General features: G+C 35.8%; 1 protein-coding gene across 1 annotated transcript in view; it reads left to right on the top strand.

Moving 5' to 3' along the window:
* The window catches only part of LOC107707077 (protein-tyrosine kinase 2-beta-like), a 19,996-nt gene extending 6,452 nt beyond the window's left edge, over nucleotides 1-13,544 (top strand). Inside the window, exons 3-28 of the mRNA XM_016510957.1 lie at nucleotides 2,738-2,916; nucleotides 3,005-3,092; nucleotides 3,188-3,267; nucleotides 3,519-3,581; nucleotides 3,668-3,722; nucleotides 4,583-4,723; nucleotides 4,827-4,901; nucleotides 5,010-5,111; nucleotides 5,206-5,338; nucleotides 5,577-5,616; nucleotides 5,783-5,808; nucleotides 5,922-5,969; nucleotides 6,092-6,186; nucleotides 6,300-6,381; nucleotides 7,266-7,366; nucleotides 7,986-8,101; nucleotides 8,987-9,087; nucleotides 9,291-9,380; nucleotides 10,768-10,832; nucleotides 11,058-11,207; nucleotides 11,310-11,336; nucleotides 11,495-11,519; nucleotides 11,665-11,711; nucleotides 11,825-11,959; nucleotides 12,054-12,134; nucleotides 12,313-13,544. Of these exons, the coding sequence (XP_016366443.1) occupies nucleotides 2,738-2,916; nucleotides 3,005-3,092; nucleotides 3,188-3,267; nucleotides 3,519-3,581; nucleotides 3,668-3,722; nucleotides 4,583-4,723; nucleotides 4,827-4,901; nucleotides 5,010-5,111; nucleotides 5,206-5,338; nucleotides 5,577-5,616; nucleotides 5,783-5,808; nucleotides 5,922-5,969; nucleotides 6,092-6,186; nucleotides 6,300-6,381; nucleotides 7,266-7,366; nucleotides 7,986-8,101; nucleotides 8,987-9,087; nucleotides 9,291-9,380; nucleotides 10,768-10,832; nucleotides 11,058-11,207; nucleotides 11,310-11,336; nucleotides 11,495-11,519; nucleotides 11,665-11,711; nucleotides 11,825-11,959; nucleotides 12,054-12,134; nucleotides 12,313-12,549 (2,382 nt within the window). The 3' untranslated portion in view covers nucleotides 12,550-13,544. The remainder of the gene's footprint in view (nucleotides 1-2,737; nucleotides 2,917-3,004; nucleotides 3,093-3,187; nucleotides 3,268-3,518; nucleotides 3,582-3,667; nucleotides 3,723-4,582; nucleotides 4,724-4,826; nucleotides 4,902-5,009; nucleotides 5,112-5,205; nucleotides 5,339-5,576; nucleotides 5,617-5,782; nucleotides 5,809-5,921; nucleotides 5,970-6,091; nucleotides 6,187-6,299; nucleotides 6,382-7,265; nucleotides 7,367-7,985; nucleotides 8,102-8,986; nucleotides 9,088-9,290; nucleotides 9,381-10,767; nucleotides 10,833-11,057; nucleotides 11,208-11,309; nucleotides 11,337-11,494; nucleotides 11,520-11,664; nucleotides 11,712-11,824; nucleotides 11,960-12,053; nucleotides 12,135-12,312) is intronic.
* The last annotated feature ends 608 nt before the right edge of the window (nucleotides 13,545-14,152 follow it).

The raw sequence follows: 14,152 nt of genomic DNA, 5'->3' as shown, positions 1-14,152 counted from the left end.
GGGAAGCAGATGGCTGCCCGTCTTTCCTCGAAAAGAGAGACAAACAAGAGCGGAGCTTTTTTATTGGAAAAACGCTCGCCGTGCACGCCGATTGCCCCCTCGGAGACATCGCTTGCGTGCTCTTCGCCCAAACAAATAACGCATAGATCGTATGTGTCATCAGATGTTAAACAACGACAACACGGATGCACACATCCTCTTAAACGGTTTGCTAGTGCTCACCATAATGATATGTAAATGAACACTAGAGGCAGTAAAACTCAGACACCTTTTATTCCTTTTCACACAAATGTACAGAGTTTCAATTAATAATGCGTAATTTTCGCACAATTACTTGAAGAATATCATGTTATGACTTCAAAACAATATTAATATGCTGGGAAATTTGAAAACTGATGCTTTTGAACATTAGCATCGCACATATCCAGCTTCATATCTATGGATTTTCATAGGCGGTAGGTTTGTTCGGTAGCTCACGACGAAGTACGGAGACGTACTTGAGAGGTGAGGAGCTCTGGTTCGAATCCCGTGTAACCACGGTTTGACAAAGCAGTTCAAATCTGCATATAAGGAAGTTCAAAGGGCACGGTTGCATCAACAAATGTGTTTTTATATCAGTTTTGCAATTGTTAACACTATCGGGTAGGTTTAGGGTTGGATTTGGTGTAGGGCATATTTACAACACGATAGAGCATTCACTTTTAGCGTCAGTCCCCGGATATTTGAATTCTGAACCGCCGCAATACGTACCTGTCTACCTGAAGCAACATAATAAAAACACAGCAATACGTACCTATTTCAACGTAATAAAAACGTGCCAGGGTTCACGAATTGAACCAGTGTTTTAGCGCCACTCAGTGGACATTTCTCTTGAAACTGCGGCGAAACGTGCAGTAAGGTACGAAAAAACGGTGCTGCACAAAAAGTGCACAGAGGTACGTATTTTTATGAGATCAGGTTGCCTATATCAAAGCTCGCTATTTTCTCTAAACTTTTGGAAAACCTAGTTAGTAAAAAGTTGACAGTATAACTGTCATAATATTTTGTCTATTAATCAAACCGGGTTCCATAAAGGGCACAGTACTACTACAGCCATTTTAAAAGTTTTAAATGACATTGTGGAGTCCTTAGTAAACAGCATTGTGCTTGTCTTTTTATTGACTTATCAAAGGCCTTTGATACTGTGGACCATGACATATTATTAAATAGATGGGTAGGACTATTTTAAACCATATGCTATTTTATGGTTCATTCCTTATTTAAAGGGTAGAACCCAATGTGTACAGATGGAAAGTGTTCAGTCAGATCCTTTGGAGATTTTTAAGGGAGTCCCGCAAAGATCTGTGTTGGGGCCGTTATTATTTAGTATATATACAGTATATAAACTGCCCTGATTTTAATATTGATAATGCGAGTTTCCATTTTAATGCAGATAATACTATCGTTTATTGCTCAGCCCCCTCTAAGCAACAATCTGTGGCTTCTTTACAGTCTGCTTTTGATATTATCCTAAATATGTTCTGTGTTTTGAAGCTGGTTTTAAATGTTGAAAAAACAAAATATATGTGATTTTCAAATTCTAAAACTTCTTCCGAATACTCTATTGTTCTTCTGACTTCTCAGGTGAGCCAAATTACTTTAGTGTCAGAGTACAAATACTTGGGTATTATTATCGATAACACACTACATTTTGGTTCACACATTAAGTATTTGAGGAAAAAAATTAAAGAAAAAGTTAGGGTTTACTTTAGAAATAAGTTGTGTTTTTCATTCAATGTGAGGAAGAAATTAGTATCTGCTACTTTTCTACTGTTTCTCGATTATGGGGATGTAGTCTATCAGCATGCCCTCTCTTACCTTCACTCCTCCTTGGATGCTTTGTACCATGGTGCTCTGAGATTTATAACTGATTGTAAATTTTCAACTCACCATTGTGAACTATACAAAAGAGTTGCATGGCCTTCCTTGAGTATTCGGAGAAAAATGCATTGGCATCTGTTGATATATAAAGCCATATTGGGTTATTTAATTATATTTTATAATTCTGGTAATTACTCAATACTTTCTCAATCAAATTATAATCTTTGTGTGTCCCTGTCAGAACTGAGCTTGGTAAAACTTCTTTAAAATATGCCACCACTTCAGATTGCAATGTTCTCCAAAAGGAGATGAAGTTACAAAACTTGGTGTCTTATAATTATTTTAAGTTTTTACTACGTAATCGTAGAGAGCGAGTTAATAGTGTGTAATTGTTTTTAATTGGTTATATGTTGGTATGTTTGTTTTTGTATTGTATGTCATAACTATGTTGTTTATTTGTATATGCAAACTTGGCTGCCTATCTTGGCCAGGACACTCCTGTAAAATAGATTTTAATCTCAGCGAGTCTTTTTTCCTGGTTAAATAAAGGTAATTAATTAATTAATATGCATTTGGTGCTCAAGACACATTTTTTATTATTATCAAGGTTAAGCACAGATATGATGCTTAATATTTGTGTGGAGTTCAAAAGAACAGCATTTATGTGAAATAGGAATCTTTTACAATATTATAAATGTCTTTATTATAATTTTAAATGTGCCCTTGCTGAATAAAAGTTAAAAAAAAGTCTTACTGACCCCAAACTTTTGAATGGTAATCTATATGACTGGAAAAACGGAATCATGGTATTTCTAGTAATATTATCCCAAATGTTGTAATACCTTGTTTGAACACTTGGTATTTTTTTATCCATCAGACTATCATCCAGTCTATTCTGATCAGTGGCCGTTTGGGCCCAAATGTGCAAAACCCAGGATGCTTTGGGCTGAGGCTCAAACACCTCAAATCTGAGGAGCTCCACTGGCTTCATCCAGACCTGACTGTAGGAGAGGTTGAGCAACACTATGAGAGCCTTCACGCTGAGGCAGAGTGGAGGTGAGGGAGTGAGAGAGGGAGTATATATCACCAATATACTGGCCATTATTTGAATTTTTCATATACGTGTGTGTGTGTTTTATTTCAGATATGATCTTAGGATTCGCTACATTCCTGCTGCTTTCATGAAAAGGTTAAAAGAGGACAGGACGTTCCTTTTGTATTTCTATCAACAGGTCAGCAAACATCTCCAGATTTGCTTCTTGACTGTGGTTGTACGTAGTCACATTTTGTTGGTCAGTTCATGTAAATACTGTTCCTCTTCTGGCAGGTGCGCTGTGACTACATGCAGCATCATGCTAGCAAAGTTAGCGACGGCATGGCTCTTCAGCTGGGCTGTTTGGAGATCAGGTAACAAACGGCATAGTCTGTTTGCTTTTATTGATATTGTCTGATTATCCAGTGTAACTGCAGGACTTCATGACCAGCAACTGAGTATATATTTCCAGTGCTATAAATAAACAGAGTTATCCCAGAACTAAAATGAGCACTGTTCAATGATTCATTAATTCAATTTACATTACTCTAGGTAACAAATATTATTGAACTGTGAGGTAATTTCAGAGCATTGCATCGCATATGTGGTTTGTTCTGTCTTTCAGGAGGTTTTATAAAGACATGAATGCCAAAGGTCTAGAGAAAAAGTCAAATTTTGACTTGCTAGAGTAAGTTAATGTTTTTCATTTGTACAAAAGTCTTTTTTAAAAGGTGATTTTTCTTTTTTGCTAATATTGTGGCTTTTTAAATTTAGAAAAGATGTTGGTCTGGACCTGTTCTTTCCTAAGGGCCTTATTGACAGTATGAAGGTTAGATTTGTTTTTCACTTATCTGCGGTGCCAATATCTTATTGAAATTTTATTGATTTCCAGAGTTAAAGTTGAACTTAAGCTGTTTGTGTTTGATGATACTGAGTCACCTCTCCTTAACCAATAATAATACCAATTGCAAACCTTTTACCAATAAGACATATAGGGCCAAATTTACTAACAGCTTGCACCAGTGCAAACAGTGTTTTGGCGTTAAAATAGTACTGTCAGGATTTACTAAAGACGTGCAATGAAGAATTACCACTGAAAAGGCGTGGACAGTTATTTTTGCGCCTGACCTTATTGAATATGCATTTGTAGGAGTTTTCCTTTCAGACGCAAAGTTTATGGGAGGAGAGTATTAAAATGAAACACACAACACAATGTACTATCATTTGCACTCGTCAAATTACTGGTATTTGCGCCATTATTTAATGCTCCAAAAAATGTCTTAAAGCAGACGCTAATTTTGCGCTGCTCTTGGTAGATTGTGTTGGACATTATGGAAATGATCTGGCTGCGTCTGTGTTCTTTAATTTGCGCATTGTCAGTAAATCACCTTCAGAAATTTCCACTCCCATTAGCGCTTTTTTGCGCTCTCACGCTAATTTGCCCTGTTTAGTAAATCTGGCCCTTAAATTAAGCATAAATTCAGATTTGTTCATATGCATTTTTAAATGAATGTAGAAAATGTAGAGAAGTTAGGGATAATATGCAGCTAGCCAGTCGCCACCACAAAATAACCCCCCCTGGGTGATCAGGACCATGACAAAATCAAATGAAAAAATAAAGAAGTGGCAGTTTATGAGAGCTTAGCACACAAATTCTACATCTAAACTGTAAAATGTTGGTTTTAACAGCCTAAGCAACTCAGGAAGCTCATCCAGCAGACGTTTCAGCAGTATGCATTACTAAAGGAGGACGAGTGTATGATCAAGTTCTTTGAGACCTATGGAGAATTCTCCAACTTTGATGAGGAAATATTCCCTTGTGAGCTAGTGGTAAGTTCCTCAGATTAGGTGTTAAAAAATGTTGGGGTTTATTCAAAGTGGAAGATTTAATGTACTTAACTTAATTTACTAAAGTGCTACTTAATCTACACAGCAAGGTTGGAGTTTAGCAGTGGATTTAGTCATTGGTCCCAAAGGCATTCGGCAACGTACCAAAGCAGACTCCACCGTGAGCAACTTCATACTTTATTTCCAATCTTGTATTTATTCCTTAATCTCATGCCAGTTGTCAATGTCCAAATGTTGTTTCGAGTTCATTTTCGTTTTCTCTCCCCAGGCTGTCTGCCTTGCTGAATTTAGACAGATCCAAAGTATCAAGTACAACACACAACGTGATGGCAGAACATTGTTACTTATCGAAATTGAGGGTGCCAAACAGGTGAGAATGTTCTCACTGCAGTATTAGGTAGTTAAACTTTATTTGCACAATGCCACTCTTGTAGTAAACTAGCAATGAACTTTTCCATTCCTAGCCTTTTTCCATCAGTGTGGCGTCTCTGGCCATTGCGGAGAACATGGCTGATCTGATCGATGGCTACTGTAGGTTGCTTAACCACACAGACTCATCTTTGATAGTTGGTCCAAATAAAAGTAAATCTCCCAAAGGTAAGCTCCAATTAATGTACTGTATGTCTGTGAATGTCAATAGTCTTCTGACAAAGTGTCAATGAAAAGAGTTAAAGCTTGTGCAAACTGCTTCCAGAGGATGGATCATTATTTTTTCTAAATTATTGTCATCTGGAAAAATCTGAGATAAATGAATAGAAGTTTTCTGAAATGCTGAGAGTTTATGGCAGCGCTCTTCTGAATGTTGTGCGTTTTGAATTTATCTTCGCTGTCTTAGGTGTGCAGTTGCGCAACTCTCTTCCTGAAATTCCCTCCGGGTGAGTTTTCTTCTCCTCAGGACTACAACACAGAATGAATAGCAATTGCTATAATTCTAAAGTGATCTCTTATGGAATAATTTACAAAGTGAAATGGAGCTGGACGTACATTTTTAGATACTTTATTTCACTGTCCTTAACGCTATTCACTCTTTCCTGCTGTTAGGAAGACAGAAAGCTTCAGATACAGCAGTGAGTATCAGACCCTCCTTTAGATACAATCCCATTCAGACACACGACTTGATATTTACTGAATTATGATAACAAGTTCACGACAATGTGATAACATCAAATCTATCTTTCAGACTCTGATATATACTGTGAAATCCCAGATGAAAAGCCGCCACCATCTGGTATGTATGGGAATTATTTTTTTTTTTATGTGTTCAGGGTCAGTATCACTGTAAAATCATGCACTTACTCATTATTGTTTGTACTGATGTGCTTTCATAGTTTTTCATGTGTTTCGCAATAGCAAAGGTTGGACTGTCCAGGAAAGACATTATCCTGAAACGTATGCTGGGTGAAGGCTTCTTTGGGGAGGTTCATGAAGGAGTTTACCAGAAAAAGGCAAGCAGTACTAGACACTTTAGACATGTGATGATGCAATGACAACTAAAATGTTTTTGTAGGTCAAATCTGGGTTTTTCCTTTTATCAATATTTTTTAATTGTATTGGTTAGAATGGGGAGAAGGTCAGTGTTGCGGTGAAGACCTGTAAGGAATGTGCACCTGATGTCAGAGAGAAGTTTGTGGGTGAAGCAGGTACGTGAATGAAAACTCTAGTTAATTATTATAGTCATTGACATAGACAGGTGTTTCTTCAACTATTGGAACTGTAGACAGTACATTCTCACAACATATTTAATTTGTGTATATACAACGAGTGTGTATACTCATCTATCACCAGAGAATTCTGTCACTGTTTTCTGAAATGTAATTTTTTCTAGCATATCTCAAATGATGTATTGTGTTTAATAACATTCTGTGGTAGAAATAACATTTTAAATATTTTGGAATAAAATATCAGACTCCTTTGTCTTGCTGAGGCTAACATTATAGTTATAATTTTATGTATTTTACATACACACATTTAATAAATATGTTTGCTTAATTTGACAAAACTACAGCTTGATTAGAAATTATGCACAAAAAATATTTTTTCCTGCATTTTTCTGCTACAGCAGTGGTTCTTTCTAGATATGCCAAGCTCAGCTAAAATATTTTATTGTGCAGAAATTGTGAATAAAAATTTTTTTTTTTTCATCCTTATCAAATAAAGCATGAAAACTAGAAAAGTCAAGGGGTCATTGAATATTATTGGGCGCCTTGGAGTCAAAAAGGTTGAGAACCACTGCTGTAGTCTCTGTGGTAAAGAATTAACTTTTAAGCTGGAAGTCATAAAAAATGATGCGATAATAATAAATAGTTTTCACTTGATAAATTTTGATGTTTTGTATAATACAGTAGTTAATTTTTTATAATGGGTTTTTATATTTTAAGAAAATCTGGGGCCCAGATGTTGAAACAATCTATATGGCAGACATTTGAAATATAGCAAAAATATACAATATAGGAAAAATATACAATAAAATATATAATATCAAGTAACTGTATTCTTTTTGGATTATAATGTCCCACCTGTCTAGTTATCATGAAGAACCTGAACCATCCACACATAGTGCGACTGATAGGAGTGATTGAGGAAGAGCCGGTATGGATCGTCATGGAGCTGTGTCAGCACGGGGAGGTAAACAACAGCCCAGATGCTGGATGTTATCACTCTTATTTGTATTATATCTCAAAACACGTCTTTTGGAAAATTGCAGTACCAATAATGTTGTCACTATGAGTGATTATTTTGGGGAGGGTGGTAATATATCTAATGAGATAGAGGGGTTTATGTAACTTTTAAATTAAATCAATAAAATTCCCTTTCAATCCATAGTGTAATTCCATTTGCCATGACCGCTGTGATTGATCTAGCAAGCTCAATTAAGTGAATGCCATAGATATGGCTCTATTAACATTTACAGGCTCTGTAAAACCATCATAAACTGTTTACAAACTCACAGGAAGTTCAGTATTGGATAAATCAACACCACTGAGTCTTGTTAAGTACAGAATGACTGGCATGAACAGTCAACTAGTGGTGAACTCAAACATGTGCATGATTTAATAAACCAACTGAGTGCTTAGGAAACCACCACAGGGTCTGAATAATGCGTCTCAGGGCAGCAGAAAGCCTGTATTTCTATATGATGCGCAGTGCTCCACTTTAATAAAGTGGATTTTTTAAAAATTAATTAATATATTGTTTTGCTACTGTACACTAATCCTTCTCTAAAATGTTTGTTTTGTGTTTACAGCTGGGGAAGTACTTGACAAAAAATCAGCAGAGTTTGACCAATGTAACTCTGGTTCTCTTCAGCCTACAGATCTGCAAAGCGCTTGTTTACCTACAGGGAATGAACATGGTCCACCGGTATGACATGCAATTCAATATTTTTCATTCTCTATGATCTATCTGGTATAAACTAAAATGTAAAAGTTTGGGGTTGGTACAATTTTTTTAATGTTTTTGAAAAGTTTTTTTTAATGTTCACCAAGGCTGCATTTATTTGATTTTGAAATATTATTACACTTGAATATAACTGTTTTCTATTGTAATATATTTTAAAATGTAATTATGGCAAAGCTGAATTATCAGCATCATTACTCCAGTCTTCGGTGTCACATGATCCTTCAGAAATCATTCTAATATGCTGATTTGCTGTTCATGAAACATTTCTTATTATTATCAATGTTGAAAGCAGTTGTGCTGCGTAATATTTTTGTGCAAATATTGATAGATTTTTGTCAGCATCATTACTCCAGTCTTCAGTGTCACATGATCCTTCAGAAATCATTCTAATATGCTGATTTGCTGTTCATGAAACATTTCTTATTATTATCAATGTTGAAAGCAGTTGTGCTGCGTAATATTTTTGTGCAAATATTGATAGATTTTTGCAGGATTCTTTAAATAGAAAGTTCAAAAGAATAGCATTCATTTGAAATTTTGTAATATTAAAACTTTATTTACTGTCACTTTTGACCAATTTAATGTATATTTGCTGAATAAAAGTATTAATTTAAAAAGTAGTAAGTATTAATCTTACTGACCCCTCTTACTGATGCCTGGAAATAAACAGAAATTTTTTCAATCAAATTGTTATGCTGATAATATAATTTAATATGGACAAAGCTCAACTACAAAACAGAATCTTTTTCCCTTGTGGTCTCACACTCCACTGTATTTACATTGATAATGAATTGAAATTTTCATTGTTGTCATATGTTGTCTGTGTTGGTGTGATCTGCTTGACAGAGATATAGCTGTACGAAATGTGCTTGTTGCCACACCTGAGTCAGTGAAGCTGGGTGACTTTGGCCTTTCCAGATACATAGAGGATGAAGAATATTACAAAGGTTACCTCAGCTGTTTTACACATTCATAAAAGTTATGATTTGTTTAATCATTTTATGATAAATTGTTTCATTCTCTGGTGCAGCTATAATAATCTAAACTCCTCCGTCACGTTATAAAATCTTCTAAAATATTCTTTGTTGTGTTGTTTATATTCTGTTTAACAAGCATAGCAATTTCTCATTACCTTGCATTATGTCTGCAGCATCTGTTACTCGTTTACCAATCAAATGGATGGCTCCTGAATCTATTAACTTCAGACGCTTCACCGTGACCAGTGATGTGTGGATGTTTGGTGAGTGAATAGAAGAAAATCATTAGATTTCAACATGTCCATTGTACCAAACAATGACACTGTTACGTAATTTAGACAGACACTCGCTTGTTTGACTAATTAATATTGCTAAAATTGAGTATATAATTTTATACTTTAAATATATTAAGTCTAAAAAGGTGTTTAGAAACCAGTATTTCTAAAATTGCCTTCATGGCTCTTTATTAGTCATTGTAAAATTCTCAGAGGGTACATAATTCATTTTTATGAATCCATTTTACAGTTTTGGCATGCTTAACCATCCTGTGCTTACAAACATTATTCAGCGCTCCAGGGCCACTATTAAATTTAATTTATACAAATTGTCATACAATAACTGACTTTCATTTCTGACCTTAACTTTTTACAATTTGCCAATTCATTTTAAACTAATTTCTTGGTGCAAGAATCATGTCATATTGATATAAAACAACTATAAAAGTTTCTATATTGAATTTTATAGTTGTTTTCAATTAACTCATATTATTCTTAATACTGAGCTTGAGACATGAACAAATTTTATATCTGTAGCCCCTCAACGAAACACTGGGTAAACAACACATGACTAGACAGACAGAGACCCCTCAGTTTCTGGAGCTCAGCTGCCATGTTCTGTGAATCTTGAGCTTTCACTCAGTTTCTCTGATTGATGGCTTCACATATGAGTGCTTCCCCTCCAGATGCACCATCATCAGTACTGAAGCAAGGAGAAAGTCATGGGCAGATGATCCCAACACAGTTATTTAAGCTTTAGCCTTTTATCAGAAAAGAGCTACTGAACTTTTATTCACCCTCATGTTGTTCCGAATCTGTATGACTTACTTTCTTCTGTGGAAAGGTATTTCGAAGAATGTTGGACATCAAACACTTTAGACCAGGGGTGCCCAACCCTGTTCCTGGAGATCTACCTTCCTGCATAGTTCAGTTCCAACCCTGATCAAATACACCTGTCTGTAATTATCAAGTGCTCCTTCAGATCCTAATTAGTTGGTTCAGTTGTGTTTGATCAGGGTTGGAGCTGAACTCTGCAGGAAGGTAGATCTCCAGGAACAGGGTTGGGCACCCCTGCTTTAGACAAAAAATAAAATGGAAGTCAGTGGAAAATGAAACTGTTTGATCACCATCATTCTTCACACCATGCTGCTTTTGTGTTCTGCAGAAGAAAGAAAAGCAAACAGGTTTGAAATGACCTGAGGGTGAATAAATGACTATTTTCATTTTTGGGTGAACTATCCTTTTAACATTTCTCTTGATAGGATCATATGATATTCCTAAACACCAGAAGCGTAAAATGCACAAAAGTCTGTCAATCCTCCCATGTGATTTCCCCCCCACTTCCATTTTTTCCTCTCGTGTTGCTCCCGTCCAGCTGTGTGCATGTGGGAGATTATGAGTCGAGGTAAACAGCCGTTCCACTGGCTGGACAACCGTGATGTGATTAATTAGGCCTATTACCACATTTTCTGCTTTCACTATTTTATTCTTTTTTTTTGTATGAGTTTTCATTATTTAATATTTTTATTATTTATTATTTTATTTTATTTTAAAATTATATAATTGGCTTTCACAGGAGTTTTTATTATTATTTTAATAATAATTAATATTTAATTAGAAGCTTTGTAGAACCTCAGAAGGTTTGTGTGTGTGTTTATGGGGTAGGAGGGTGAGTTCAGCTTCGGGCCAACAAGTAAGGAAGATGCTCAGCGGCTGTGGCAGGTAGAGAAGGAGCGCATGCAGGATACTTTGAAGATGCAGAAAGAGCAGATGGAGGAGGACACAAAATGGTTAAAGAAGGAGGAGAAGCTTCTGGTAAGGAGGAAAGCCTATTTACCAATCTCTTATGTATGATAATATAGGTTGCCTTTAATATTAGTTATCATGCACATTGCATTGCTTGCTGTTCTTTCTCAGGACCCAATGGTTCATCAAGACTCAAAGGTGTGTGTTTTTATTACATACATTTCATCAATAACATTTTCATTCCATTTCATATGTCTGATGTATTTTTCTTTTCTTTTTTTTAAAGTATAAAATGTAATGGTCAGATGCAATCCCAATAATGATTTTTTTATTTTTTTTATTTTTTTTATTATCAGACACCTGAACTGCCACTTAGTTATGGTAAGTCCTCTGCATTTTACAGGTGATAATGTTAACAAATTTTAACGAATGAACATATCAGTATTTGCTGAGAAAATTAATCAAATTCTTGTGCCATATTAACATGTTTCCTCCTATACTGACTGTATCCTGTATCCACTTAAAGCTGAACTCCGTCAGCCTCCTTCAAAACCACCCAGAATTGCAGTGCAGGTAAGGACTCATTTTACACGTTTGTACAGTATGCAGGTTGTACATGTTAAATATTTGACTCTACTTTCCCAGTACAATGATAGGAAGCATAATTCAGTTTCATGTGTCCTCAGCCTACACCTACAGCTGAGCTGGACCGCTCAGAGGATAGTGTGTACCAGTGTGTCATGGACGTGGTGAAGGTGGTGGTGCAGTTAAAAAACGACATCAACACACTGCTGTCTACTGATTACATCTCTCCTGTCAAGGTGACAAAAACCTTCATTTAAATCTGATGCCGTTTTTGGTTAATATTTCCATTAACAGTTTCACATACTGTTATTTTAACATTTTTGTCTGCAGACTGTCGGACTCTCATTAAGAAATCTGATCAACAGTGTGGATGATATACTACCAACTCTGCATGTTTCCTGTAGAACAGAGGTAGTATTTGCCCTGTATCAAAGTGTTTCTGCAACCTGATTTTTTTTAAAAAACTTGACATACTTGGTACAAATCAATGCAGTTTCTAAGTAAAATGTCCACTAAGTGGCGCTAAAAGTGAGTTTAATCTTTTCCATTACAGCTGAGATTTTAATAAGAGTACAAATGTTTCCCTCAGATTGAAGGCACTCAGAAGTTGTTGAATAAGGACTTGGCTGAGCTCATCAATAAGATGCGGCTGGCCCAACAGAATGCCATCACCTCTCTAAAGGAAGAGTGCAAGAAACAGATGCTGGCAGCAGCCCACAATTTGGCCATGGATGCCAAGAACCTATTAGATGCTGTAGACCAGGCCCGAGTGCGCTCAAACTTGGCCAAACCCAAACCTGAGGACGTAGACTCACTGACAGACTAGAAGAGCTGCTTGGGACATGCTGACTTGAGTATACACAACTGTCCTATACACAGCTTGAGTATAGGACAGACTGATTTATCTGTATAATATTGTAATGCAGTAACGGGGCAAAACCAACACCAGTATGGGACATGAAACCAATAGAAATTCAGGCAACTGTTGGACTGCTGTCATATCATGTTAAGTGATTTGTGTAAACATTTATGATTTAGAAAACCAAGCAGGCCAGAGGGGTATTCCAGTAAGCAGGGTTAACTTACAGTCACATATACCCAGAACTTTTGGTTGATTAACCCAAAGCTTTCTTACTCACAGTAAGAAAAATTTTCCAAAAATGCATTGCTATCTTTTAATATTCAAGCAGTTTTTGTTTATTACTGTGAAAAACAATTATATTGTTTGTTTGATGCTAAATATAAAAATTTGTAAATGCAAGATTGACTGTGTAAGACTGATTGAACAAAAAATTGTGCTTGCCGTTTTCTTTTAGCAGTTTTCCTTCCATATTTGGTGTAAAAAAAAAAAAAAAAGACATTTTGAATGCATATTCACAAAGTGTGAAATGAGGATAAAATAAATGTCGCTTTATGTTGTAATAGTGCTTTATAATAAAACATTTGTCACTGGAGCCTCATCAATAGTGAATGCATGTGCTCAATACCTCTGAAATAATAAACTTACCTATATAATAAGCTCCAGAGCAGGTTATGTTCAGAGAATAAGTTGTTATAGCTTCTTAAATAACCTGAAAGTTACCTAATTTTTGGAACTGAAAGTTGAGGTTATCCATGTACTTATGCATGAACTTAGCAGCTATGACACATAACCTACTTTTTGGAATACCCCCCAAGAATTTTTGTTTACTTTGATTCTAGATCTTATTTTGAGAAAAAATCTTGTATAAATGTTAATGACAACTAGCTTGCAGAATCCTCTATATGACCCAACATTCCTCTGGACATCTCGTCTTATTAAATATATGTGTTTATATCGTAGACTAGAGGTGGAAAGTAACTAATTACAAATACTTTCGTTACAGTACTTGAGTAAATTTTTTTTTTTAAATCTACTTTCTTGAGTATAATTAAATTGCGGTACTTTTACTTTTACTTGAGTAGAATAAAACTAAAGTATTCAACTTCGCTACATTTATTTTTCACCAAAAGTACAAAGTACAAAAAAAAATGGACAAAGGAGATCAAAGAAGGCGCCGATGGAGAAACAGAGCGAGCCGGCGTCTGACGGGCACTTTTCAAACTCCTGGGGCGGGGCGTTCAAACCGCGCTATGCTTTGACTGTCAATCACCTGCGTTGTCGTTTTGAATCAGCACCATTGGCGTTTCAGTATTTTATTGAATGTGTCCTCTGATTTTAAATCGTAATTTTGTCAGCTCCTCAAATGGGTCATACCGTCGATATTACACAGCAGTGCAAGTAAATAGAAACTCGGTTGACAGAAGGACGCATTGCATGGATGGAGCAAGAACAATGTAAGTGTCTAAAATACATGCACATAGTTCAGTTGAATGGTAAAAATCGCCCTCTTTAACAGTGCAGTTAAACTAAATGTACGAAGCTAAAATAACCTCAACATTAACAACAA

The sequence above is a fragment of the Sinocyclocheilus rhinocerous genome, unplaced genomic scaffold, assembly GCF_001515625.1.
Source record: "Sinocyclocheilus rhinocerous isolate Xijiao unplaced genomic scaffold, SAMN03320098_v1.1 scaffold205, whole genome shotgun sequence".
In the NCBI taxonomy this organism is placed as follows: domain Eukaryota; kingdom Metazoa; phylum Chordata; class Actinopteri; order Cypriniformes; family Cyprinidae; genus Sinocyclocheilus; species Sinocyclocheilus rhinocerous.
Note: the sequence above shows the minus strand (reverse complement) of the source record. Positions and strands in the feature narration are given on the sequence as shown.